This window comes from Globicephala melas, chromosome 2 (genome assembly GCF_963455315.2).
Source record: "Globicephala melas chromosome 2, mGloMel1.2, whole genome shotgun sequence".
NCBI lineage: Eukaryota > Metazoa > Chordata > Mammalia > Artiodactyla > Delphinidae > Globicephala > Globicephala melas.
Window position 1 is genome coordinate 43,557,251 of NC_083315.2, and position 27,048 is coordinate 43,584,298.

At 46.0% G+C, this 27,048-nt stretch overlaps 1 protein-coding gene and 1 long non-coding RNA gene across 4 annotated transcripts in view; one reads left to right on the plus strand and one right to left on the minus strand.

Moving 5' to 3' along the window:
- Positions 1-17,012, minus strand: part of RGMA (repulsive guidance molecule BMP co-receptor a) — a 44,851-nt gene extending 27,839 nt beyond the window's left edge. The window contains exon 1 of one of the 2 annotated variants that reach the window (XM_030873180.2): positions 16,664-17,012. In XM_030873180.2, the coding sequence (XP_030729040.1) occupies positions 16,664-16,677 (14 nt within the window). In that variant the 5' untranslated portion in view covers positions 16,678-17,012. Of the gene's footprint in view, positions 1-16,119; positions 16,295-16,663 lie in introns of those variants that run through there. The other variant, XM_060293892.1, reaches the window with a different exon arrangement.
- The window catches only part of LOC132596828 (uncharacterized), a 136,691-nt gene continuing 126,411 nt past the window's right edge, over positions 16,769-27,048 (plus strand). For both annotated transcript variants that reach the window (XR_009562884.1, XR_009562883.1), the window contains exon 1: positions 16,769-17,025. This is a non-coding gene — a long non-coding RNA (uncharacterized lncRNA). The remainder of the gene's footprint in view (positions 17,026-27,048) is intronic.

Sequence of the window (27,048 nt, forward strand, 5' to 3'; positions counted from 1 at the left end):
TGCTAAAAAATGCTAACCATCATCTGAGCCTTCAGCGAGCTGGAATCGTTTTGCAAGAGTAACATCAAAGATCACTGATCACGTAACAGACAGAACAATAAAGAAAAAGTTTGAAATATTGAGAGAATTGCCCAAATGTGACACAGAGACACAAAGTGAGCAAATGCTGTTGGGAACATGGCATGGATAAACTTACTGGATACAGGGTTGCCACAGGCCTTCAATTAAAGAAAAAAAAAAAAAGCAGTATCTACAAAGCACAATAAAACGAGGTGTGCCTGCACAATCTGGGAGGGGCACTGGGCCATGGGAGCTCCCCAGCCTTCCGGCCAGGGGACTGGCTGTCATTTTGGGAGGAGATCCAATTCCTACGGCATAAGCAAATCATTTGGGAAAGGGACGAAAAGGGCTTCCTTCTCAGAGGAAAAATGTATGAGGCTGAATTTGGACATCACAGAAGTAGAGATTTGGCTTTTACACAGTTTAGACTATGAAGAGAAATCCAGCTACAAATAGAGCAATATGAGGTTGTGTTGACCTTGAGGAATCTGTCTATACCGGCCAAACCAACCAGCTTATTGACAACTCCACAAATCTTTGCAAAAATAAGAAATTCTTGAAATGTTGGGTTTTGGAACTCAGCACTCTATTTGCCATAGAAACTCACTTAAATCAAAGTGTAGTTGACTTCAGGGCTTCCCTGGTGGCGCAGTGGTTGAGAGTCTGCCTGCTGATGCAGGGGACACGGGTTCGAGCCCCGGTCTGGGAAGATCCCACATGCCGTGGAGCGGCTGGGCCGGTGAGCCATGGCCACTGAGCCTGCGCGTCCGGAGCCTGTGCTCCGCAACGGGAGAGGCCACAACAGTGAGAGGCACGCGTACCGCAAAGTGTAGCTGACTTCAGACTGACAGCTCTCATTATAGAGTCTCACCACTTATGCACTTTCCCCTGGATGCACCCTGGGCGGAGGGGTAGAGACCTTTTCATGCTCCTGTTCCCTTTCCGCCAGTCCTGGCTGTGGAGGCCCCACCACTGAACCCTCGCCCCCCCATCTCTCCCTCTCCATTTTCGGGGGGTGGGGTTGTGTGATGAAGGAGCAGGGAGCTTCTGAAAGGCGAGGTTTACATAAGGTTGAAGCCCTCCCAGGGGCAGCGGTGGGGAAGGAGTCTGGCTTCCCCTGCCTCTGGGTATGAACAGGGTGTTCTCAAATGCAGGGCCTGAGTCATCAGTCAATAAATACATATTTAGGAGTAGTACATGCTAGTCCCTGGGGTATAAAGAAATCAATAAGACAACTCCTATCTTTGAACTGCTAGTAGAAACAGATATTAGAGGAAGGTGAGGGGCAAAACAGAGGCGAGGAGTGAACAACTACCTGGGGAGGGCTTTACCGAAAGGGTGGTGTATCTTGCGAGGTATCTTCAAGGATTCGTTTTCACTAAGAATGATAGTAATAATGGCTCATGTTTCAGCGTGCTCTTACATTATGTCAGGTGCTGGCTAAGTGCTTTACATTTCTAGACGCTTTAGGCTAAGGTGGGTTCTATTACTATCCCCATTTTGCAGATGAAGAAACTGAGGCTGAGTGAGTTTAAGTACTCACCCAATTACCAGCTAATGAACGGCAGAGCCAAGCACACCGAACCCCACCCCTGACGTGCTGTATGTGCCTTTCATTCCAATGGTGCAAGTCCACACTGGGCTTAAAGTCAAGACAGATAACTTAACAATCACTTTCAATAAGGCATAACACAGACGCTGTCGGGGAGGCACAGAACACGGGCACCAGGGGCCTCCAGCCCAGCCTGGGGTGCAGCGTGGGAAGGGAAGTTTTCCCAGTTGGGAATGTGCCAGGGGAAGGTGGTGGGCAAGGGAGGAGGAGGAGGGCAGGGCTTCCAGGTAGAAGGAACACTGAAGAAACCGTGTACCAAGGTGTGGCTTGCCTGAGGAGCTGGAAAAGCTTGAGGATGGCTATAGGAGAAAGAGGTGAGGCTGCAGAAAGAGAAAGCAGGAGCCTGGGAAAGCCTGGGAAAGGCCAGCACATGCTCTGCTAGGGTGTGCATTTTTAGCACTTGGGAGCCCCACCCAAAGCCTCACAAAGGAGAGGGGTATATTCTTTTGGGAGATCATCATGGGGGATTTAACAATAATACAAATGCCCAGGCCCCACTCGGAGCAGCTGAATCTGGATCTCGGGAGGTAGAGCCTTGGGTATCAGCATTTTTAGTCAGCTCTCCTGGGTGACTAATGTGTAGGGACTTGTAGGTTCTAAGTTCCATCACCCTCCATCAACCGTGGGTGCACATAAGACCCAGGATGAGTCAATCAGTTTATCCTCTTGGACTTAAAGTCCAGGCAAGACAGAGAACCTAATCATTGATTTCATTAAAGCAGTGACTGGCACATGACCCAAGATGACCAATCAGAATCTGTCCTGTTGCCATGAGGGAGCTCCCAGTTCTGATCTCTGATTCCTCCCTAGGATGGGTCTGGGGATAGTAATCTGACGGGAAGGTGAGTATTGATGAGTGTTGTGGGTTGAAGCTGTGTTTGCAGAGTTGGCATACTGTTTATACCAAAATTGCATTGTGTCTGGTGAGCTTTTCAGGGACCGATGGCGATTTTCAGGGCTAACCATCCCCATGCCACTCTTCAGCACATGATTCTCCCTGAAGCTCCTTCTTAGCTCCTCGGAGCTCCACGAGGACCTGCTCCAGCTATGGGAGCCAACAAAGTCCTTGTTTTGCTGAAACTCGTTTGATTTTGGTTCCTCTCACATCTGTGCACAGATTCTTGACCAATCAGGAGGAAGCTAAGGTCCAACGGGTCCCAAGAAGTATTTCAGCCATCCTCAGAAGTGCAGGGATGTGTTGTTGATGGCTCTTAATCCATTATCCATTTACTGGCAAAATTTCTTGAGCCTACTCCCATCCCCTCCACTCTCCACCTTTGAAAAAATTTTGCCCTATACCACATTTTGAGGAACTCAGTTGCTTCACTGACAACTCAGAGTGGGACCCAATCCTTCTTTGTAATTTGTCCCTCAAAATCCTCTTTCAAACTTCAAGGGCTACGCTGGGTCTGTCCATCTCAGATTTGATGAACCAGAGCTGCTCAATCTTTGCATAACCTTTAAGGTTTTATAGACTTTGATCATGTCACCTTTCTGGCTTCATCTTTCCACACTGACGTCCTTAAAGAACAAAGCAGCCCAGCTTCTCAGGAAAGCCTTCTGCCTGGGTGATTACTTACCTTTCTACAGTTTTGAGACATTTTTCTAGGAGAAGGTCATAAAACTGCCAGGTTTGGGTAGAGCCCAGGGAGAAGACTATTTTTGGCTTAGTTTCCAATACCATTTCTGAACGCTTGGTCCTGCACAGTCTTGGGCAAACAAACATTTTGCAAAGACCCCCAAGATCCCTTGGGGGCTATAAACAGACTGGACACAGTCCGTTATTTTTGTAATTTGGGTTGTTTTCCTAAATGTATTAACTGAGGCTTGCCCCTGCAAAAGCTTAATATGTATCTTCTTGCAAACTCATAAACTGGTCCTGCAGTTAATCACCATTTGTTTGCCATCTCTCTGGAGAGCCTGGAACCATTTCATCTGCAGGCCTGGAACCAGTCATTCCTCCAGATGATCTATGGACATTTAAACAAAGTCTGGGAGCACCAGTGATCCTTGGGGATCCCCACTGTTTATAATTCTTCATCTAGAAAAGTACCTGTTTATCCTCTTTTTTTTTTCCTGTCTCTAAGGACAATTCCGATCCATGGAGATTTCCCTTTATGTTTTGGAGGAATTTACTATTGGAAATGACCTTTGGGGTGGAACTTTGTCAGAAGGAATTTTGAACGTTTAAACATAATTCATCCCTGGGTTGCTCCAGACCTGTTTCTACCTCCTCAAGGAATGCTAACAGATTGGTCCAGTTTCATGTTCTCTTTTCAGAAAGCGTGTTGTGCTTTGGCCAGTTAATTAGGACTTTACAAAATGCTTGCTGATACTACTTTTTTAGTATCTATTCCACAAAGTGGTTATTAAAAGTGACCCTTCCTGGATAGGTGGGCTTCCTTTGTGGGCAGGGGGCCCAGCATGTACGCCCTTGGGTGCAGGCCAGGTGTGGAAGGAAAGTTGGATATTTTGGCCACAAGGATATGACTGCCATCTTTAATTGCCATTGCTCCCTTCTCTCCAGACGTTCCTGGGATAGAGGGCCACAGGCTGTCCTTGACCTATTTGTTTCCATGACAATTTAGGAATCTCCCTGCTTCTCTTCTTCCAAAGCATTTTTGGGTCTCACTGTCCTTACTCTGTCATCAAGGAACCTCTTTACTGTTGATTTCGGAAAGCCGTCCAATGTGTTCCCACTTTGGCTCATCTTGGTTTTGTTTGTTTGCTGTAGCTTTACTTTCTCTGTGTGTGCACACTACTTCCGTGGCTTATGAGCTCTGTCCCTCACCCTGAGGGACGCTTATTCTTAGTAATTAAAACATACAGATTTTATTCCAATATTTTAATGGTTTTTTGAAACACACATTTCCCTGACATTCCAACAGCTCTTCAGAAACTGAAGAGATATGTCACTTTCTCTTCGAACTCTCTCAATGGATTTAAAACATTAGCAGATTTTATTTGCTCTTGGACATGTCTTTTAATGTCTGTGATCAGGTTACTAAGATCCACCCCCCACCGACCTCCCCCCCCCGCCCCCGCCCCCCCACTCGCACATGCAAGGCAGATTCTTTTAATTTATTTGTTTTTCTGTTTCATTCATTCAACAAGCATGCACTGAGTATTAGGCTCTGAGTGGGTTTTGGGAGTTTTCGGATAAGCAGCAGACAGTTCGCCCAGGAAGTCCCCAGGAAGCCCAGGGGCGCAGGCAGATGTGGAGACAAATAATTCTAGTTCTGAGGACTCTGAGAGGGGTGATTGTGTGGTGTCTCAGGAGCCCCACGTTTATTCCCCATCCCTGTTGCCTCAAATTAACTTGGGACTTTACCAGGCTGAAGAATCTTTTAGAATGGGGGGTCTTTGTCAGTAGCTTCTTTAACGAACTTGACCACTGACTGCAAAGCAAGACTTCATTAGTACCAGATCTGGTGACAACTGTGTCACCATTGGCCTCATACTGTCTGGTACACATCTGTCAAAATTCCACCTTGTGGACAAATCACATCAGACTGCTCCGTGGGGTAGCAACATCCCTGCTCAGGAGTTCACTTTGGAGGACCAGATTGGCATGGGACATCAGCATGGAGTGTCCACCTCAGAAGCTTCCAGAAGCACACCCCTGCTTGGTAGGCATGGGCATATTCATGATGCTGGAAAGATATAAAAGGGATTTTTTTAAAAAAGAAAATGCTAGGAGAACAAATTTTCTGGACTTTCCGTTTCCTTCAATCTAACATCAAATTTGTTTCAAGAAATTGAAACAGTCATATGCACACATGTTCAAAAATCAATTTCCTGTTAAATGAAATCAGGTGAGTATCCCTGGAGGCCATAACTATCAACAGTTTCATGTGCATCTTTCTAGATATTTCCATATGCACATAAGCACACATAAAAATCAACCAATCAATCAATCAACCTATTTATCTATGTAGCTAGCTATCATTTTACCAAAAAGTATTAGCAAGCCCTCAACTGCTCCCTCCCCAGGGGGTATTTCCTTTTTTATTCTGACTTTCAGCGAAATAGCCCTATGAGTCCCTCCATTATGTCAGGAGCTGAGGACTCCAAGAAGAGTCAAAGGGGATGTACGTATGTAGAGGTAGACTTAAATATAAAACAGTCCATGTGAAAAAAGAAGCAGACTCAAAGGTACAGAGAACTAGGGGTCACCAGTGAGGAGAGGGAAGGGTGGAGAGGAAATATAGGGGTAGGGAATTAAGAAGTGCAAACTATTAAGTATAAAATAAGCTACAGGGATATACTGTACAACAAGGGGGATATAGTCAATATTTTGTAATAACAATAAATGGAGTATAACTTGTAAAAATTATGAATCCCTATATTGTACACCTGTAACATATAATATCATACATCAACTATACTTCACTTAAAAAATAATAAATAAATAAATAAAATAAAATAGTCCATATGAGGAATGCCAAATGCCTTTTAAAACTACATCCTAGGGCTTCCCTGGTGGCGCAGTGGTTCAGAGTCCGCCTGCCGATGCAGGGGACACGGGTTCGTGCCCCGGTCCGGGAAGATCCCACGTGCCGCGGAGCGGCTGGGCCCGTGAGCCATGGCCACTGAGCCTGCGTGTCCGGAGCCTGTGCTCCACAACGGAAGAGGCCACAACAGTGAGAGGCCCGCGTAGCGCAAAAAAAAAAATAAATAAATAAAACTACATCCTCTTCTCTTCCTGGACTTCAATTCTCATTCGAAAACACGTCTTGTCTCTTCTCTCATCCGTAAGTCAGACAACACTCATTTACCCCAACTTACACTGCAGAAGGCAAGTAACCTGCCTGAGGTGACCCAGCTGGCTTGGTGGCAGAGTGGGGTTTGGGCAGGTCTGGGTGACTCCCAGCTGTCACACCACCTCTGATGGGCTCACTAACTCCTTCCCAGGCATGGAGATGTTTGGTCTTCTCTCTGCCTCCACTGACCCTCGTGCATCTCTGTACTCATCCTCTTACTCAGAACAGAAGGAAGGACTCCCTTTGAGGTCCCCCAGCCTCAGCCCAGGCTGGGTTGGAGCCCTCCTGATGACATGCTAACAGTTTCTGAGGTCACATTTCCATAATTTAAGCCCCTCCTTCCGTCCTTCGCACCTCTCCTTCTTGACCTCTGAGATTCTCAGTAAGCTCCTGGGGCAGCCTCATTTATTCTTTTGATACCTCTCCCCTTCCTTGCTAACTGGGATTATAAGCTAGTACATAGCTGGAGTTTCATGTATGAAAGTCTTCCTCACTTTCCTCTTGAGCTCTTGTCTGCGACTCCAGTGCACACCTACTAGCTGGTCTACAGTTGCAAATTCTTCTGCCTACAAAGCCCAGTACGAAGTGATAGTATTTGTGAATTGCTTCATTGTCGGTGTTCAGATTGAGAGTTTTTAGACACTGCAGTGGATGTGGGGAAAGAGAGAGACCTGGGATTTGGAGCAGTTCTACCTCTAGCTGTGTGGTCCCTGTCCTTTCCTACCTCTGGACCCGCAGCTTCTCAATCTGCAGAATCGTGGCCTGGCTGCCCACCACATCCCACCGCCCACCCCCAGGGGGAGGGCGGTCTCCCAGCTTCACCGTCTGGTATCTCTAGGAATTCAGTGAACTAGTGTTGGCTTTGTAACTAACTGGCCTTGCCCATACCTGACTCTGAGGACCCATCCTGGGGCCTCATCTGGAACATTTCTGGGTTCTCCCAAGAGAAATGTTGCTGAGCAAGTAGGAAATGTTATTTGAAAAGTGACACTTCCGTGTTTTAGTGTCAGCATGAAATTCTTCAGCAGTCATACCCAGCAATACTACTGTATACCTGAAACCACACCTTGTAAACATTTAGTAACGTCTTGTTTTAAAGCAACTTCTGGGTACCCATACTGAGATGCACCAGGTTCCTGTGAGGGAGGACAGACCACGCAGTGTCTACTTCTCCCCATTCCAGTAAGTTCTTGGGAGAAGAACCAACTTGGACCCATTTATCCACCAAATGGCAACTATTTGAATTGATCAGCGAGTCTGCGTCTCTCTCCCAACCAGCAGAAGGCCGCAGTATTTGGATTAATGAACAAGTCGGTGCCGAGCACAAATACCACAGACATTTAGCAATAGGAACAGAGGACCAAGTTATTCATCAAATTCAAAATTGTTTAGAATGGCTAATGCAAAGCTGAAATGAAGAAGATCCCCAGCTGATGGGCGGTGGGGAAGGGTGCCAATCGAGAAAGAACAAGTGTGTTGCTTATGTGACATTAGCCTCTACCACGACGGTATTCTTTTCTTCAATTTGTTGGAGGCTGAGGGAATGTCTGCACTTTTACATTACAGAGGCAATATGGCACGCTGGCCAAGAACATGCAGTCTGAACAGACCGTCTAAACCTCAGTTATCTCATCTGAAAAATGGGGATAGACTCTGGCTCCCTCAGAGGATTACTGTGAGGATTAGATGAGTTAACACAACAATAGAAAATTTAGAGCAGATGCCTGGCATAGAGTAAGTGTTGATAAGTAGTTGCCAATGTTAGTTTTATATCATGGATAAGAACCATTGTTTTGATTGTAACAAAGTATCTACTATGTACCTGATTCTGCTACAGCCTTTGTATGCGTGGGGACGGTGGGGAAATCTGTAGCGTTCCCCAGGGACTTTTATTTAATTTTTTAAATTAAAAAAAATTAAAAAAATATTAATACAATTTTTAAAGGTTACACTCCATTTACAATTATTACAAAATATTGGCTGTATTCCCCATGTTGTACAATACATCCTTGTAGCCTATCTTACACCCGATAGTTTGTATCTCCCACTCCACCAGCTCTGTATTGCCAGCCCCTCCCCACTGGTAACCACAGGTTTGTTCTCTATACCTGTGAGTCTGCTTCTTTTTATTTTGTTATATTCACTAGTTCGTTGCATTTTTTTAAATTCCACATATAAGTGATATCATACAGTGTTTGTCTTTCTCTGTCTGACGTATTTCACTTAGCACAATGCCCTCCAAGTCCATCCATGTTGCTGTAAATGACAAAATTCCATTCTTTGTTTATGGCTGACTAATATTCCATTGTGTGTATGTATATGTCAGTGTGTGTGTATATATATCTCTATATCTAATCTATCTATCTATCTATCTATATGACATGTCTTCTCTATGCATTCATCTGTTGATGGACACTTAGGTTGTTTCCACATCTTGGCAATTTTAAGTAGCGCTGCTATGAATACTGGGGTGCACGTATCTTTTCGAATTAGTGCCCAAGGACTTTTAGATAACCTTGACTTCTGGGTGGGTTCTAAGTGCATGATCAGTTATACTCAAGTTTTATTGATCAACCACTATAAGACAAAGTCTCCCACGTAACTGTAGGGTGGTCTCAACTATGGGATGGGCACAGCTGTCTCCAATTCAAAATGAGAAGACTGAGACTCAGGGAGATTATGTGACTTGTCCAAGGTCACCAAGAATATAAATGGCAGAGAGAGGCTCAAAACCAGGGCTTGTGATGCCAAGTCCAATGTATTTCCCACAAAATCACAGCTACTTCTCATCTTCACTGGGGTTTACTTTTTCCTGTTATGCTCCATATGTATAATGATGGGTCATTCATTAGAGATGTGAGCATGTTTAGAGATACACTGTTTTCCATAAACAAACAAAAATATTAAAATGTTTTAAGGAAAGAAAAATTTTCCTGAACCATCTCCCCTACCCCCCTAAAAACTTATGAAGTTGAAATACTTATAGATTCTTCTTCTTTCTTTTGGATGTTAAATGGTATCTTTAGGTCAAGGTTTCATAGAGTGCTTACCTGACTTAATAGCCTCTGAGTGACAGGTAAATATAACACAACAAGATGTTTAGGTAAATCTATCTACAGTATCAATTCACCGCAGTCCGTTCAGACCTCAAGTTATTCAGAGCATGTCTTAATTAAATTCAAAGCCAGATGGGCTTCCACCCCTAGAGATTGGTCATTGACCCAGAAGGGGAGGACTTACGTGCCATCTTGGTTTGGGTGCCGTTTTGGCTTGGGTTTGCTTTGCCCTCGTTGACTCTTGGCCCAGGTGTGTGTATGTAGGGAGCAGTATGCTCCCTACCAATGAACCCCTGAAGTCAGTAGACTCTGCCAATAGCGTCCACTTGCTCATGAAGAAATCAGATGCTTGGAGTTTAGGGATCTCCTTTCTCAAAATGCTCTTAGCAGAGAAAAATAAAAGCAATGTAAACCCTCACAGCATTGAAGAGGGTGGCGTCTAGCTTTTCCTTACCATACGATCTTGAGATACCCAAGGATACAAAAACAAGTATGCCTCAGGATAGCAAGGGAAGCACTTTGAAATCAGTATTCCGAAATCTGAATTTCAAACTATTTTAGCTGCGCTGACTGATGTAAAACAACACAAATTAAACTCCCACGAATCCCTTGCTCTGGGGCAGAATGACCTACCAACCTTAGGAGTGAGGGGTCATTAGCAGGTCTGGACCTGTGAGGGGAAGCCCTCATGAGCCTCATCAGGTCTACAGGTGAGTCTGCACTCAAAGCTCTCTCTCTCTCTACTTTTTATTTTGGCCATACCACACAGCTTGCGGGATCTCAGTTCCCCGACCAGGGACTGAACCCAGACCACGGCAGTGAAAGTCCCGAATCCTAACCACAAGACCACCAGGGAACACCCATAAGCTCTACATTTCTTTTTGCTTGCATAAATGGAAGCCCATCTGAGAAAGTGCAATTGTATTAAAAATCTATTTATTATTTATATTCTACCTCTTTCCATGAAGGATATTAAATTAAATGTAAATGAAAGTTACGTACCAAAACTTCCAAACAAACATTAATTCTTATTCTTTCCAATTAATTCTTATCCTTTTCAAGGTACCAATTGTTTTGAAGAAAGCTGGTTGTTTTTACGATTCTGTGAATGACATATGCATTTCCACTTGCTCTTCTGTTATGAATCTGTCACATTCACACTTGTCAAGTGGAGCACAAGGTGCTGGATGGTGAGCCAGGGTTCAACTACAGACCACGAGAGAAACTGAAATAGGGAAGTTCATTACTCACAGGTCCTGGAGGAAGTACCTGATGCACTTCTAGGGGCCACGTGGGGAAGTCAAGGCCCAGTGCAAACAGAAAACAGGACCTGGGGCACATGTCCTTTTTTGTGTGTGTGGTACACGGGCCTCTCACTGTCGTGGCCTCTCCCGTTGCGGAGCACAGGCTCCGGACGCGCAGGCTCAGCGGCCATGGCTCACAGGCCCAGCCTCTCCTCGGCATGTGGGATCCTCCCGGACTGGGGCATGAACCCGTGTCCCCTGCATCGGCAGGCGGACTCTCAACCACTGCGCCACCAGGGAAGCCCTGTGGCACATGTCTTGATTAGGGTCTGTGGGCAGAGTGCTTTGGGGTTCCTGAGCTAAGGCCAGATAGGTCAATGCAAACCAAAAGAGTGAGCTTTCGGTGAGCCTGATGGAGGTCTTAGCTGACGGGTGCACAGGGGTAGGCCCTGGGGAGGAGGGGAGACTGTGGGTCACGAGGGCTGGCTGCTACCTAGCGCATGCACTTGTATGAGGGGGCTGGTGTCAATTTAAGGTCCTCACAGGCCACTTGGCCAAACAAAATGGATGCAGAGGCAGCAATACCATGGGGTAGCTTAGCTGCACCCTCAGCAGTCCAAGGGACTTGTTCTTGTAAGAGTCATCTATTCTATTTTATTCTATTCTATTCTGGGGCCGAAAATGCACGCTGGCAGCAAATTTCCAAGTCACTGCGATGGCCCAGCAGATGTTTCCTGAGCTAGCCTCTTTGACAGCCAGGTAAATGCATTCCTGCAAGGGGTAACCAGGAAGATGTGGTAGTCTCACAAGTGGATTGGACTTTGATGAAGAGGATAAAACGGTGAAAGCACCTTGAACAACTAGATATCATGGATTTTAAATAGCGAACCTGGAGGAAAATACACACTGTGGTCCAGATCAGTTGGGAAATGTATTAAAAAGTCTGTCAGGGGCTCCCCTAGTGGCGCAGTGGTTAAGAATCCGCCTGCCAATGCAGGGGACACGGGTTCAAGCCCTGGACCGGGATGATCCCACATGCCGTAGAGCGGCTAGGCCCGTGAGCCACAAGTACTGAGCTTGCGCGTCTGGAGCCTGTGCTCCGCAAGAGAGGCCGCGATAGTGAGAGGCCCGTGCACCGTGATGAAAAGTGGCCCCCGATCGCCGCAACTAGAGAAAGCCCTCGCACAGAAACGAAGACCCAACACAGCCATAAATAAATAAATTAAAAAAAAAAAAAAAAAAAAAGTCTGTCAGGAGACTGAATTCTCAGGTGGAGTGTTCACATTGTAACCGACAAGGCTCATACCATGACGGATGTTTAGGAAGCCATTATGGGTCAGTCTTTGTGTGTTCCTATGTTTCCACCTGGTCTCGTTTAAAGAAGTCGTCAAGGAGAAAACTCCTAAAGAGGACGAAAAATTGTTCGCATCCACCTTCAAGAAGAATACGTGTGCTAAGAAGAAGTAATGGGAGATTTCTCAAAAAACTAAAAATACAACTACCATACGACCCAGCAATTCCACTCCTGGGCACATACTTGAAAAAAAACAGAAACACTGATTCTAAAAGACATGTGCATCCCCATGTTCATAGCAGCATTATTTACAATTTACAACTGCCAAGATATGGAAGCAGCCATAGATGTGATATATATACATGCTGGAACACTACTCAGTCATAAAAAAGAATGGAATTTTGCCATTTGCAGCAACATCGATGGACTTGGAGGGCATTGTGCTAAGTGAAACAAGTCAGACAGCAAAGAACAAATACTGTATGCTATCACCTATATGTGGAATCTAAAAAACACAACAAACCAGTGAATATAACAAAAAAGAAGTAGACTCCCAGATATAGAGAACAAACTAGTGGTTACCAGAGGGGAGAGGGAAGTGGGGAGGGGCAATACAGGCATAAGGGATTAAGACATGTCAACTATTACGTATAAAATAAGCTACAAGGATATATTGTACAACATGGGGAATATAGCCGATATTTTATAGTAACTATAAATGGAGTAAAACCTTTAAAAATTGTGAATCACTATATTGTACACCTGTAACCTATATAATGTGGTATATCAACTACGCTTCAATAAAAAAAAGAATAAGTAATGGTACCGAGCCTCTTGCTGAGGACTGAGGGAGAATATCTCTGCTCACAAGGGCAGATATAGAGTGGGTATCATCAGGAACCAGGACAGATGTTGTTGTCAGCCAGGGCAAGCTGCTGCAGAGACCTTGAGCTCGGAGCATCTCCAAAGACAAAAAAATAAAACAGAAGTGGAAACCCTATCGGGTGGTAACTACTAAATGATACCCTAGTGAGATATCAATCAACAAGTTTTAGGGCACTGGTACTCATACCCACTCATCTCTGTTATGCCCTGTGGAGGACACAGAATCTGTAAGGATTGGTCTTGTTTTACCAGATTGTTGACAGAATCTTTTGTTTTCAAGTTTCTGCCAGATTTTCAGACTCTGGCAAACCCAGGGTCCTGATTCCTGGAAGTTCTCCATCTTGGAATGTTGCTTTAAACAAACAGTTGAAAAATGAGAAGTAAACTCAACCAGCAATTTTGTCATTATTTTCCACAAAAACAGTGCCTGCTACACTTTAATTTTTTACAGTAGTAATCTGGATATAGTAATTTTATAAGGTACATAATGCGTATTTATGTTTGTCAAGCAGCAGTGACTTTAAATCTTTCAAATGGGGCTATAAAAGGTACTTGCATTTAGCATTTTTTCTGATTTCTGCCCAAATCTCAAAATTTCTTCTTCCTCTTGCCCACAGATTATGAAGTTTCACACCTCAGTGGGTATTCTTGTCTCCTGACCCAGAGGCTCTAGTGTGATACAGCATTTTCTACTCATAGGTCAGACCTGGCTAAGAAACTGGCATCGTTTTAAAAGATGTTCATTTGTCACCAAGGAAACTGACTTCTGCCTGACCTTGTCTGCACACCTGGGCAAGACAGTTCTTCATTTTTTCCATTGCCCTGTTCATTGCTCTTCAGAGCTCTGTTGCTAAGGGAAGAGAAGCTGAAATTGTGGTGTCATTCAGTCAAAACAAGAAAAAGAGAAGCCTGTCATCTGAATGGGGCTGGATACCACAGGTGAGAAAGCCTGGGTCTCCTTCAAGTTAAGTCTATGTTATGTTTGCTGAATGGATAAACAATGAATGTTGTTTGAAAAGCAAAGCCGTTCTCCAGAGAGCCACAGGAACACTGCAGACACGTAAACGTGGTTTGAACTTACACTTGGGATGTTGTAAGTCAAGTTCTAGAACAGTGATCTTTAAGTAGGAGTGCCTCCTTGTTTCACAGAAATAACAGATTCCAATAAGCCTGAACTTTGTTTATGATCAGTTTCATTTGGGTATATCCTGTCTCTTTTTCTGGATGGCAGGCTTCTGGAGAGATAGGTGAACACATCTCCTATGGCATGCCCTATTTGGGGGCCATACTTGGTAAAACCAAGTGCTTGAGTTTAATTCATTTGGTAGCAAGGCTGTAGGGAAAAAAGCACTTTAAACTCACAGAACCTTGGCTATTCCTCTGCACCTCTCTGGGCATCAGTTTCCTCTTCTGAGCAGTGGAAATGCCAGCACCTCTTCCTGCCTGCTTCCTAGAAGCAGCGAGCATCACTGTGAGAGTGACTTGAAAAACTCCCTGTCCCAGTGTTAGGAATGCTGACTACCTATTCATTTTATTTTGCGTCTCCTCATCTAAGAACTCCTGTATTGGGCTCCTACAGGGCGGGTGAAGAGCCAAGTCAAGGGTCATATTAACCAGGAGCTTCTCATCCTCCATTCTGTATTATTACACCCACTGGGGATGGAGCGAGTCACGCCTTGGAGACGCTTGTAAGGAAAGAAAGCAGACAGAGGTTTCTTAGCAAAGGTCAGAGAAGCCCTCTCTGAATAAGATGCCAGGTTACTGCAAGACCCTCTTTGTCATAAATCTAGTTATTAAATAAACACCTGCAAACGGCGAGGCAGTTTGAGATAGCGTGGGGAGTGAGCAGATAAGCCACTCACCACTCCATATGTCTATTCAGAGCACAAGCACCTGTCACCTGGGAGGGAAATGATGGGAGCAGGGCTATTGAAAAAAGGAGGCTGGGACCTCCCTCACCGCCACCACAGCTCAGAGGATCTTAAGGGGGCAAGGGTCCTCCCCACAAGGAGAACACCACACTGCTCTACAAGGAAGCAGACTACACTTCAGAACAGGGAGAGTCCAGCTCAGTGCTAATATCATCTGGCCTGGAAGGTGGCAGCAAAAACCAGGCACCAAGGACAGGGAGCCCCACCCACAGTCTTTGTCGGCTCAGCTGGCTGTCCAGCGAAGTCCGCCCCAGTTGCTAACTGGAGACCATGTCCCTCTCATAAAGGAGGCCTGCTTGTCACTCGCTGTGGTAGTGGAACAGCAGGAAGCCTCTTCTTTGTGTAAAAAAAAATGCCATTTTGGTATATTATACCTTTCCTGTACAGATCTGCACCAGACTCTTTCCCAATTCTCTCCTTCAGCTGCCCTTTAGAGCACAGCCAATCCCTTTTCTAGGGGTTACGGCTCAAGATTCGCCTGAAAAATCACTCATCTGTGATACACGGGAGAAGACCACGGTCCGTGCATAGGTTTTTCCGATTTCTGGGACAGATGCCCAGAGAACAGGCACAGACTCACCGGCAGGCAACATTTTGCGTTATGTTCTTGCTAGAGGACCCTCAAGCCAGAAGGAGAAGGTGACGATCTCCTCGAAGTGACAGCCTGCCACTCAGTACGAGGTGCAATTCTGGCCCTTGAGCTCGGCGTGCGGAGCTGGGGGCGTCGCTGAGCTCCCGCTCAGCCGGACTGTAAATACACCTAGAAATACTCATCCCAGGACCCGCCTGCTGGTTCCTGCCTCCACGCCACGCGCCGGAATCTCCTACTTTGAGAACATCCAACTTCTCGGCCTAAAAGAAACGCGCAGCGTACCATTTCCGCTAGATGGCGCGATTTCCCCTAATCCGATCGCAAGACATCCGATTTATAAAATAAATACAATCCAACGCCTTCCGAAACCACACCACATAACAGCAGCTCGCAGGCTCCCATTAAAAAACTCAATTTGGGGGAATTGATTCTACCTCCGAGCAAATCTTATGCAATTACATTAAGAGGATGCAATCAAGAATTGCATCCGAGCGTCCCCCACATCGGCCCTCCCCCTAAATACACCTGTTCCCCTGCCCCACTCGTTCCCTGGGATGAGCCACGGCTCGGGCCACGCGCGCAGCCGTCGCGGTGCCCGGGCCGCCGGGCCCACCTGTCCACTTAGGAACGTCAGGGCCACTCGGGGATCCTATCCCTTTAACACTCACCCCAAGCCCCTCACCTTCCTGCGCACCTGCCCTCCCAGACGAAGGACCGCTCGGACCCGAGCTCAGACAGTGCGCCGCGTCGACGCCCCCCGGGGCAGGCGCTCCAGCCGCGACTCTGCAGCTGGTTAGGCAGCCGGGCGCAGAGCAGGAGGAGGGGGCCGGGCGAGTCGTGCCAATGGGGTTCACGGCTGGACAGCCGGGTGGCACGCTCAGTCCCAGGCTCCGCCGGCCGATTGCAACGGCCGCGCGGGAGAAAGGGAGCTCCCAGCACGCGCACAGTGGTACAGACGTTCGCCGGGTCTGCCCAACCACGCGCGCTGCCGGCTGCCCGGGGAGAGCATTTTAGGAAAAAAGAGCAAATACCAAACCACAAAAACTTTACTGCTGCCAAGAGCTAAAGGGATCGAGGCGCAGCAAAGCTCCAAATCTGGGCAAGATGGGAGCAAGATGAGACGCAGGGTTGGGGAGGACCACAGCGGTGTCGTGCCCCGAGCAAGTGGCGGCGGCGCCTCCGGGATGTCAAGAGCCGGGTCCGTCTCGCTCCCAGCCCGCGCTTACCTTGGCGGCTGCATGAGCCCCTGCAGCCCGCGGAGGGTGGCGCTGGCGGGGCTGCGGGCGAAGAGGGGGTGCCGGGGCGCCGCTCGTCGGCCCCGGGGCAAGGTGGGAGGGGTTCGGCAGGCGATGGTCCCCGCCGCCCGGGCCGGCTCAGCAGCGGCCCGGGGCGCGCCGCCTGCTCCCGGGCTGCATGCCTGCGAGCGCCTGGAGGAGCCGGCCCGTGAGCGAACGGCTAGTGCTTCCCCAGCCTAGCGGCTCGGGCGGCGCAGCCCGCGCTCGGGAGACTACTGCAGAGTCAGGCTGTTCGGGCTAACCCCCTCCCTCGCCCGGCCCCAGCCGGCGGCCGCGGAACGCGGCGTCGAGAGGTTCGTTTGTGCGCGGAGGGGAAGGGGCGGGCCGGCCGCCCGGGGCGCAGGCTGGGGGCGAGGCGGGCGGGGCCGGCGGGGAGGGGGCGGGAGAGGAGGTGGGGGTGCGGGCTCGGATTGCCCCGCCCGCCGCGGCAGCACCTTCACGCATCAGCACCAGTGCGGCGGTGGGGTACGCAAGCTGCAAAGTCAAGACTTCCCTAAACGCAGGGTTAGGGGGGCGCGGGCGCCAAGTGCGGCGACCCGCGAGGCGCCTCCAACTTTCCTAATCTCCCGCTGGGATGTCCTGGAGAGTACGTTTCCATCATCAGTTCCATGATGGTCCAAGGGTGGGCGGGCGCGGGGTGTTACTCTGAGGTTTCTGGAACAGACAGTCACATCCACGAGAAACGCTGCTGCTCTCTGCAGCGATGCACCTTTGTTGTACTGAGATGTTTGTTTAAGAATCTTCTTTTAAAAAATGAACATAAATGTATTAAATGTGTAATACGTTCTTGTGTACAATTTTACAAAGCTCAGGCATATCTAGAGTAAAAAGAAGACCATATCACATCCCCTCCCCATGACTGCGGCTCCCCAGAAGTAATCTCGGGTCAGGGTGTGCTCCGCTGCGGGTCTTTCCGGTCCTTGCTCTGCGATTTTACGTGCACACGCACGGATTGCGAGTGGATTTTCACGGACTTTTCAAAAGAATGTTTCGCCATGCAGCGCGCATGCACACACTGGCGAGAACACGGCCACTTCGGCCGCGGTAAATTCCCCAGAGGCTTCCGGAGTCCAGGGAAAGATCTTTGCAGTGAAACAGCAAAGAGCCACCCAATCGCCCTGTGCAAATCTGAAACTCTAGCCGGGGCATGAAGTCAGCCTGAACACACAGCTCACGCCTAAATTAGCATTGCACGGTTAGAGAAATTTGCTAGTGCATTTCAAACAGGGTTATGGCCTTCTCGTTCTCACAGAAAACAAGCTGTCTTGGATTTTGATACGATGAGAAAGAACTCTTTGGATTTGCAAAATAAAAAGGTATCATCTACATTAAAGCGCGATCGTTATTTATGCTTGTGGACTTGAGGGGTGTGGTTTTAACTCAATATTCTGTGTTTTATTGGCATTGAGGTAATCTATAGCTGGGATATAAATAAAATCCATGTGATTTAGCAGAAAGAGATTGGGTATTGGGATCGTTGGTTTCTATAATTAGCTCTGACCTTGGGCAAGAGTTTTAGCTCTGTTGGGCCTCAGTTTCCTCATCTATAAATAGAGGAGTTGTACTGGATGTTGGGGGTGGAGAGAGAGAGAGAGAGAGAGGTCCAGCCCTAATACTTGGTGAACAACAGACTTCTTCCTTTATCCATCTTTCAACTCAGCTCTAACCTCGCCTCCTTAGGGATGGCTCTCCCAGCACTGCATGCTTTCCTTCCTAACACTGATCTCACTTTGCAGTTATGCACTGGTTAGCATGACCCTTACCTAGTTGGGCCTCTCCCATCAGACTGTATGTGCCTTGAGGGCAGTAACCAGGACCGCCTGGGGTCATCATTACATCCCTAGCACTTATTTTAGTGCCTGGCATGTAATAGGCACCCTACAAGAATCTCTGAATGACTATCACCCAGATAGTAGATTTCTTACTGCTCTTCCAAATCCCTTGGTATTTTTAAAAGATCTGTAAGTGGAAACATTTTAAAATGAAACCTTTGGAAAGTACCCAGCAGGGTTTTTCCATCTCGGGGGCGGGGGGGGGGGGGACAAACAGTCCACTGTCTAGATGAGGACAGACGATTCTTAGCCTAACCACAGGCTGTGGAGACAGCCAGCAGCTATTTACCTTGATGAGCATCAGCTCCCATGGAGAAGACAACGAATATTAATGTTACTCATTAAGTGCTTGATTAAGTTGGAACCAGGCATAGGCAGTTGCAATGCATACACGAGCACTCAGAGTTAAATGAGGCCGTGGGGTGTGTTTAGGTTGCAAATTAACAAATGTACATGCTCTGAACCAGCCGTCTAGAAACATTCCTAATATCAAGCTCCAGGGAATGCTTGCCTTTCTTTACTGCAAAGGGTTTGAATTCCTTAAAAAGTTGCACAGGAAGTGGGCTAACCTGGGTTCAAGAGTTAAAAAAACGATTAAGGCTATTACGAAATAAGGGGTGGGGGGGAATGAATGTCTAATGCAGCATAAGACTAATATTTCTTAGTCTCTCTCTTGTCCCATGCAGAGTTGCCAAGGGAGAGGTTAAAATCTGGCTTCACATTTAAATAGGAAAACAGGAGTGCTGGGGTGTCCATTTCTCGGCCACTCTTTTCTCTTGTTTGGAAGGGGTAGGTACTGTCCCGGATGCCCCTCCAACCCCCTTGCGGAAGCCTTCGTTTTCCGCGGAGAGCTTTAGTCTTCCAGGAAGGATGCTGTGTCAATGAGGCTGATGGGGCTCCAGCTGGTGGGAGGAGGTGCCACCCCAGTGCAGGGAGCGCCTGTGCTACTGGCGGGCGGGGCAATGTGCTGTCTGTTTCCAACGAGAGATGGTACCTGCTGGCGAGAGGGCACCCTCAGAGAGTGGATTCCTGGTGAAATTGATTAAGGATTTCTTCCCAGCTGGCAAAACAACGTGAAGTGATTGGCATGACTCCACTGAGGGCTGGCACCAGGAGCTGTCCCTTCGGATTGGGTGTCACCCCATTATGTTTCTCTGGGTAAATTCAGGTTCAAAAGTAAAAGTGCAGCTTAAAGGAGAAGGTCAGGAGCTGTCGTAGGAGCCTGTTAAAGGGAGGGGCCGCCTGCCACATCCTTGGCTTCAGTCAGACGCAGCGAGGCAATGGGTGCTGAGGGCTTACTTGTTTTGCATAGACGAGAAGACGTTGTGCTAACTGGATGTGTCCCAGAGGCATCACCTGCTCTAATAAATCTAGTGTGTTTTGTGTCAAGCAGTTATTCTACGGCTGGCACTGTGCTTGACCCTGCAGTAGGCGTTTGCTTGAGGAACACAGCCTCTGTCTGTAAGAAAGACACTTGCAGTCCAGTGGAAGAAAGAAAAACAAAGCAAAGAGGTCTCAGTAGTTGGGGTTTGGAGGGTGCCTGAGCAGCTCCATTTTTCATCTCATCAGCCCCTCTCCTCATATATTGTGATTATAGTGAAACGTGGTGCTTGTGTAAATGCAGCTTTTTTTTTGTCCTGACTTTTTTTAAAAAAATTTTTGAATTTTATTTAATTTATTTTTTTATACAGCAGGTTCTTATTAGTCATCAGCTTTATACACATCAGTGTATACATGTCAATCCCAATCGCCCAATTCATCACACCACCATCCCCCCACCCCAGCGGCTCTCCCCACTTGGTGTCTGTACGTTTTTTCTCTACATCTGTGTCTCAATTTCTGTCCTGCAAACCGGTTCATCTGTACCATTTGTCTAGGTTCCACATACATGCGCTAATATACGATATTTGTTTTTCTCTTTCTGACTTACTTCACTTTGTATGACAGTCTCTAGATACATCCACGTCTCAACAAATGACCCAATTTCGTTCCTTTTTATGACTGAGTAATATTCCATTGTACGTATGTACCACATCTTCTTTATCCATTTGTCTGTTGATGGGCATTTAGGTTGTTTCCATGTCCTGGCTATTGTAAATAGTGCTGCAATGAACATTGGGGTGCATGTGTCTTTTTGAATTATGGTTTTCTCTGGGTATATGCCCAGTAGTGAGACTGCTGGATCATATGGTAATTCTGTTTTTAGTTTTTAAGGAACCTCCGTGCTGTTCTCAATAGTGACTGTATCAATTTACATTCCCAGCAACAGTGCAAGAGGGTTCCCTTTACTCCACACCCTCTCCAGCATTTGTTGTTTGTAGATTTTCTGATGATGCCCATTCTAACTGGTATGAGGTGATACCTCATTGTAGTTTTGATTTGCATTTCTCTAATAATTAGTGATGTTGAGCAGCTTTTCATGTGCTTCTTGGCCATCTGTGTGTCTTCTTTGGAGAAATGTCTATTTAGGTCTTCTGCCTATTTTTAGATTGGGTTGTTTGTTTTCTTGATATTGAGCTATATGAGCTGCTTGTATATTTTGGAGATTAATCCTTTGTCTGTTGATTCATTTGCAAATATTTTCTCCCATTCTGAGGGTTGTCTTTTCGTCTTGTTTATGGTTTCCTTTGCTGTGCAAAAGCTTTGAAGTTTCATTAGGTCTCATTTGTTTATTTTTGTTTCCATTACTCTAGGAGGTGGATCAAAAAAGATCTTGCTGTGATTTATGTCAAAGAGTGCTCTTCCTATGTTTTCCTCTAAGAGTTTTACAGTGTCCGGTCTTACCTTTAGGTCTCTAATCCATTTTAAGTTTATTTTTGTGTATGGTGTTAGGGAGTGTTCTAATTTCATCCTTTTACATGTAGCTGTCCAGTTTTCCCAGGACCACTTATTGAAGAGAATGTCTTTTCTCCATTGTATATCCTTGCCTCCTTTGTCGTAGACTAGTTGACCATAGGTGCATGGATTTATCTCTGGGCTTTCTATATTGTTCCATTGATCTATGTTTCTGTTTTTGTGCCAGTACCATATTGTCTTGATTACTGTAGCTTTATAGTATAGTCTGAAGTCAGGGATTCTGATTCCTCCATCTCCATTTTTTTCCCTCAAGACGGCTTTGGCTATTTGGGGTCTTTTGTGTCTCCATACAAATTTTAAGAATTTTTGTTCTAGTTCCGTAAAAAATGCCATTGGTAATTTGATAGGGATTACATTGAATCTGTAGATTGCTTTGGGTAGTATAGTCATTTTCACGATATTGATTCTTCCAATCCAAGAACATGGTATATCTCTCCATCTGTTGGTATCATCTTTAATTTCTTTCATCAGTGTCTTATAGTTTTCTGCATACAGGTCTTTTGTCTCCATAGGTAGGTTTATTCCTAGGTATTTTATTCTTTTTGTTGCAATGGTAAATGGGAGTGTTTCCTTAATTTCTCTTTCAGATTTTTCATCATTAATGTATAGGAATGCAAGAGATTTCTGTGCATTAATTTTGTATCCTGCAACTTTACCAAATTCATTGATTAGCTGTAGTAGTTTTCTGGTGGCATCTATGTATAGTATCATGTCATCTGCAAACAGTGACAGTTTTACTTCTTCTTTTCCAATTTGTATTCCTTTTATTTCTTTTTCTTCTCTGATTGCCATGGCTAGAACTTCCAAAACTATGTTGAATAATAATGGTGAGAGTGGACATCCTTGTCTTGTTCCTGTTCTTAGAGGAAATGCTTTCAGTGTTTCACCATTGAGAATGATGTTTGCTGTGGGTTTGTCATATATGGCCTTTATTATGTTGAGGTAGGTTCCCTCTATGCCCAGTTTCTGGAGAGTTTTTATCACAAATTGGTGTTGAATTTTGTCAAAAGCTTTTTCTGCAACTATTGAGATGATCATATGGTTTTTATTCTTCAATTTGTTAATATGGTTTATCACATTGATTGATTTGCATATATTGAAGAATCCTTGCATCCCTGGGATAAATCCCACTTGATCATGGTGTATGATCCTTTTAATGTGTTGTCGGATTCTGTTTGCTAGTATTTTGTTGAGGATTTTTGCATCTATATTCATCAGTGATATTGGCCTGTAATTTTCTTTTTTTGTAGTATGTTTGTCTGGTTTTGGTATCAGGGTGAGGGTGGCCTCGTAGAATGAGTTTGGGAGTGTTCCTTCCTCTGCAATTTTTTGGAAGAGTTTGAGGAGGATGGGTGTTAGATCTTCTCTAAATGTTTGATAGAATTCACCTGTGAAGCCATCTAGTCCTGGATTTTTGTTTGTTGGAGCAAATGCAGCTTTAAGGCCAGTCTCTGGCCTTCCCTTCTAATGAGACTGCTGGTCAGAAGCCCCTGTAGACTCTTTGGAGTTGACACTGCAAGGTAGAGGAGCAGAAGTGACAGAAGGAAAGTGCGCAATGTCACGGGATTTAGAAGGCATGTTCATTACTAGTTGGAAGGATTGGGAAAGTCTTTAGAGAAGTGTTGCTTGAGATGGTCTCTGATGGATGGACTTGATTTTAGTGTATGGATGATAGGGAAGGAATGAGAGTATTCCAGGCAGGGGCATGCCATGAAAAAAGGCCTGGAGATAGCAAAAGGTGGGCAAGTTCATTAAAGAGTGGTTAAATCTAGTTGGAATTTGTGTGCTGGAACAGAGATGTCATGGAGACAGCAGGTTAGGGTGATAATGTGGGAAAGTTTGGTTGCAGAATGACTAATAGGGAGCCATTGACGGTTACTGAGCAGAGGAATAATGTAAGTGAGGTCAATGGAAGATGGTTTGGAGAAACAAGAGGTGGAAGACCAGCCAGAAGTTTCTATTAATCTTGGCACGTTTTTGTGGGGAGCATGACCCAGGGTGCTAAGGGTGTACTGGGAGGTATGAGGCTGCTGAAAGACCCACATGCTTTGCAGAAGTGGGAGACAGAGGAGTATCAAAGTGTCAGAGGGAGTAAGTGCTCATTATAGAGACTGGTAAGGTATGAGGACAGTCTTGGAAGGGGGTGGATGGCTATTGGACCAATCAGCGTTGTCTCCACATGGGAGGGAGCCCTAAAACCATACTGAGAAAATCACCCAATTTTCCATATTTGATAGTATGTACATGTGTTTAAGCTAAAACTCAGTGCCTGTGCTCATCATAAGAAAAGAAGACTTAGTTCATTCATTGTTTCTCTGCAGCTTTCTTTCCCATAGGCCGGTCATTTGCTGTCTAGTGGTAAGGACCAAAATAAGGTAAAATAAAGGTTTTTTTTTTTTTGGTTAGATAAGCAAACTGTCAGCCTCAGGAATAGAAAGCAAACAACACATGTCTTCATTGCCGTTTCATGCATTTGGACAATGGAATAAGGTGGTGGGAAAGCAGGCTGTTCTGTGAGGTTTTGCTGGCTGGCTCAGCCAGGAGGAGAGCTCAAAGGTTTGGGCAGCCACAGCTGCAGGAGAACAGCTGGGATGTGGTCAGCGAGCACAACCACCCACCCCTCAGCAGCATCCACAGAAGCCTGTCCTTGACAATTCAGAAACCTTGGGGCCAGCTGGCATGCTGCGTTCCGTCACAGTGACGTGGCCAGGAGGGCAAGGCTTGCTGACTTCTTTATCTCAAGGCAGGATCAGTTTGGGTTTTGTTTTGCTATTGTTTACTGAATGCTGACGGTGCCAGCACATTCTATCTATGTTATAGATGCTTCCTTACTCCTCATAACACTCTCTGGGGTGGGTGCAATTCTCATTTTATAAAGAACTGAGATTCAGAGAAGTTAATGAGTTGATAAACACGTGGCAGAGTCAGGATTCAAATCCATATCCACCTGAGTCCCCAAACAGTGCATTTCCCACTAAGCATGTGGCCCATTTTCCTTACCGTCCTTCTCCACCTCTCCTACCTAGGTTTAAGCCAGAAACATCTATACCCACAGCTCTGGGGAGCAAGCTTGTGCCTTATTTTCTGCAGCGCTGGCAAGGCTGGTGGAGTATACAAGTAGTGCTATCACCTCCAGCCAAATGCACCTGATGTCCACAGAGCAAGTTCTCCTGGTGGGATGTTTTTCTGGTGGACTTTGGAAAGCTTTGTCAGTCTGTGAACCACAAGGAAGGTCAGGGAGACATTGGGTTCCTTTCAATATTTGGATGTGCTTCCTCCAAAGTGACTGAGTCACACCCATCTCTGGGGCTCTTAGGATGGTATTCAAATTTGGACCCTTTGGGAAGGAGGCCAATGGCTGATATAAATAAATTCTCATTGATCAACTAGGGTTTTCACCTTGCTCCTTGACTAATGTACCAAAATCTTTAGTAAAATGATTCTTTAACATATGAAAGCCAGATCTCATGACCCCCAGAGTCTGGCCCTTCTGGAATAAGCTTAATTAAAAAATCGATTTCTTTCCCAGTGGAATTAATATTAGATTGCATAATTTAAAATTTGCTTTATCAATTGTTTAGCATTTATTAAGAACAAGGAATACATACTTAATTCAAATATTTTTTATAAATAAATAATAGTATGTTAAAAATTCTCATACCTCATGCATGAAGGTCTTGTTGATTCTGTTTTCCAACCCAAACTGGGTTTTATTTTTATATATATATATTTATTTATTTGGCTGCATTAGGTCTTAGTTGTGGCACGCGGGATCTTTGTTGTGGTGCATGGGCTCTTCATTGCAGCACACGGGCTTCTCTCTAGTTGTGGCTCGGGGGCTCTAGAGCCTGCAGACTTAGTTGCCTCAGGGCATGTGGGATCTTAGTTCTCCGGGATCGAACCTGTGTCCCCTGCATTGGAAGGTGGATTCTTAACCACTGGACAACTAGGCAAGTCCCCCAAACTGGGTTTTAAAGGTACTCCTGGGAGAGCACCAGGCATTGAATCTAGTCCACTAATTAGACAAATTCAGCCAAGGATTGGAGTAAGGAGACTCAAGGATCTACCCATTGTCTGCAGGTATTGTTTATGGGGTTCAATTATTTTTTAACAAAAGAGGTGACTTGTATTTAAAAATAGATAGATCAGGGCTTCCCTGGTGGCGCAGTGGTTGAGAGTCCTCCTGCTGATGCAGGAGACACGGGTTCATGCCCCGGTCCGGGAAGATCCCACATGCCACGGAGCGGCTGGGCCCGTGAGCCATGGCCGCTGAGCCCGCGCGTCCGGAGCCTGTGCTCCGCAACGGGAGAGGCCACAACAGTGAGAGGCCCGTGTACCACAAAAAAAAAAAAAAAAAAGATCATTTAGGGTAAGACTGGACTGAACAATAGGGTAATCAGGAGACCGAACAATAATATAAACTAAAGAATAAAGTTTATATTCTTTTTCTCTCACATAACAGTCCAGGGCAGGCCCTCCAGGCTGGTGATCCATGTGGTCATTCTGTGATTCAGGTTCTTTCCAAGTCATTGTTCCATTATCCCCCAGAGCCTCATTGTGATCTGCATAAATTGAAGCCATAAATAAATGGTTTCTGCTTGCATCATCATTTCTCTTAATATTCCACTGGAGGAAGATATAGGTCCACTCCTAGCTGCAAGGGAGGCTGGGAAATTAATGTAGTTCAGCAGCCATTGTTCTGTTTCCATGGAGCAAGGGGGCTGGGCTTTGATTTTGGTGGACAACTAGCAGCTGGGTGTTTTGTGTCAATCTAGCACGTGGCATAGAGGAGGAAGCGCTAGCTCTGGACTCTGAAGATTTGGGTTTGAATCCTTGCTCTGCTGCTCTGAACTAGACAAGCTGCCTTACCTCTCTGAGCTTTGCTTGCTTCAACTGCTGTGCCCTTCTTAGAGGGCTATTGCTGCATGGCCTCCGTCAAGGTTGCAAGAAATGAAAACCAGCTTGAGTTAGCTTTGAGGAAAGGGAGATTTAGTTTAGGTCCAAGTCATCCCACAGAACCTAAGGCAGGAAGTGTAGATGAACCTTGGTAGGGAAGGACCAGAATTAGAGCTGGAGGCATTTGATGGGAATAGGAGGAAAGACGGGAAATCTTAGGAGTCATCCATCCATTAGCAAGTACTGTTGGTTCTAACTCCAAAGTCAATCCTGACTGCACCTACTTCTTTCCCTCTCCACCTCCTATCCTAATCCAAGCCATCCCCAAGCCTTGGCTAGACCAGCGCAGCAGTCCCGGTGACTGGTCTCTCTGCCTCTATTGTTATGCTCTCAAATCTATTCTTTCACACAGCAGCCAGAGAGAAGTTTAGTAACATTAATGAGATTGTCTCCTGTTTGAGATCTGCAATGTCTTCCCACAGCACATAGAATAAAATCCCAGCTCCTTACCCTGGTTTGCCAAACCCACATGACCCAGCTCCTGCCCAGTCTCTGACCTCATCTACCACTCTGCCCCTCTTACACTTTGCTTTAGCTGCATGACCCAGCTGTATCTAATCATGTCATCTAAAGCTCGCTCCTGCCTCAGGGCCTTTGCACTAGCTGTTTTCTATGCCTGAGATGCTCTCATTACTTTCTCTTCTTTGTTATTCAGATCTCAGTATAAAATGT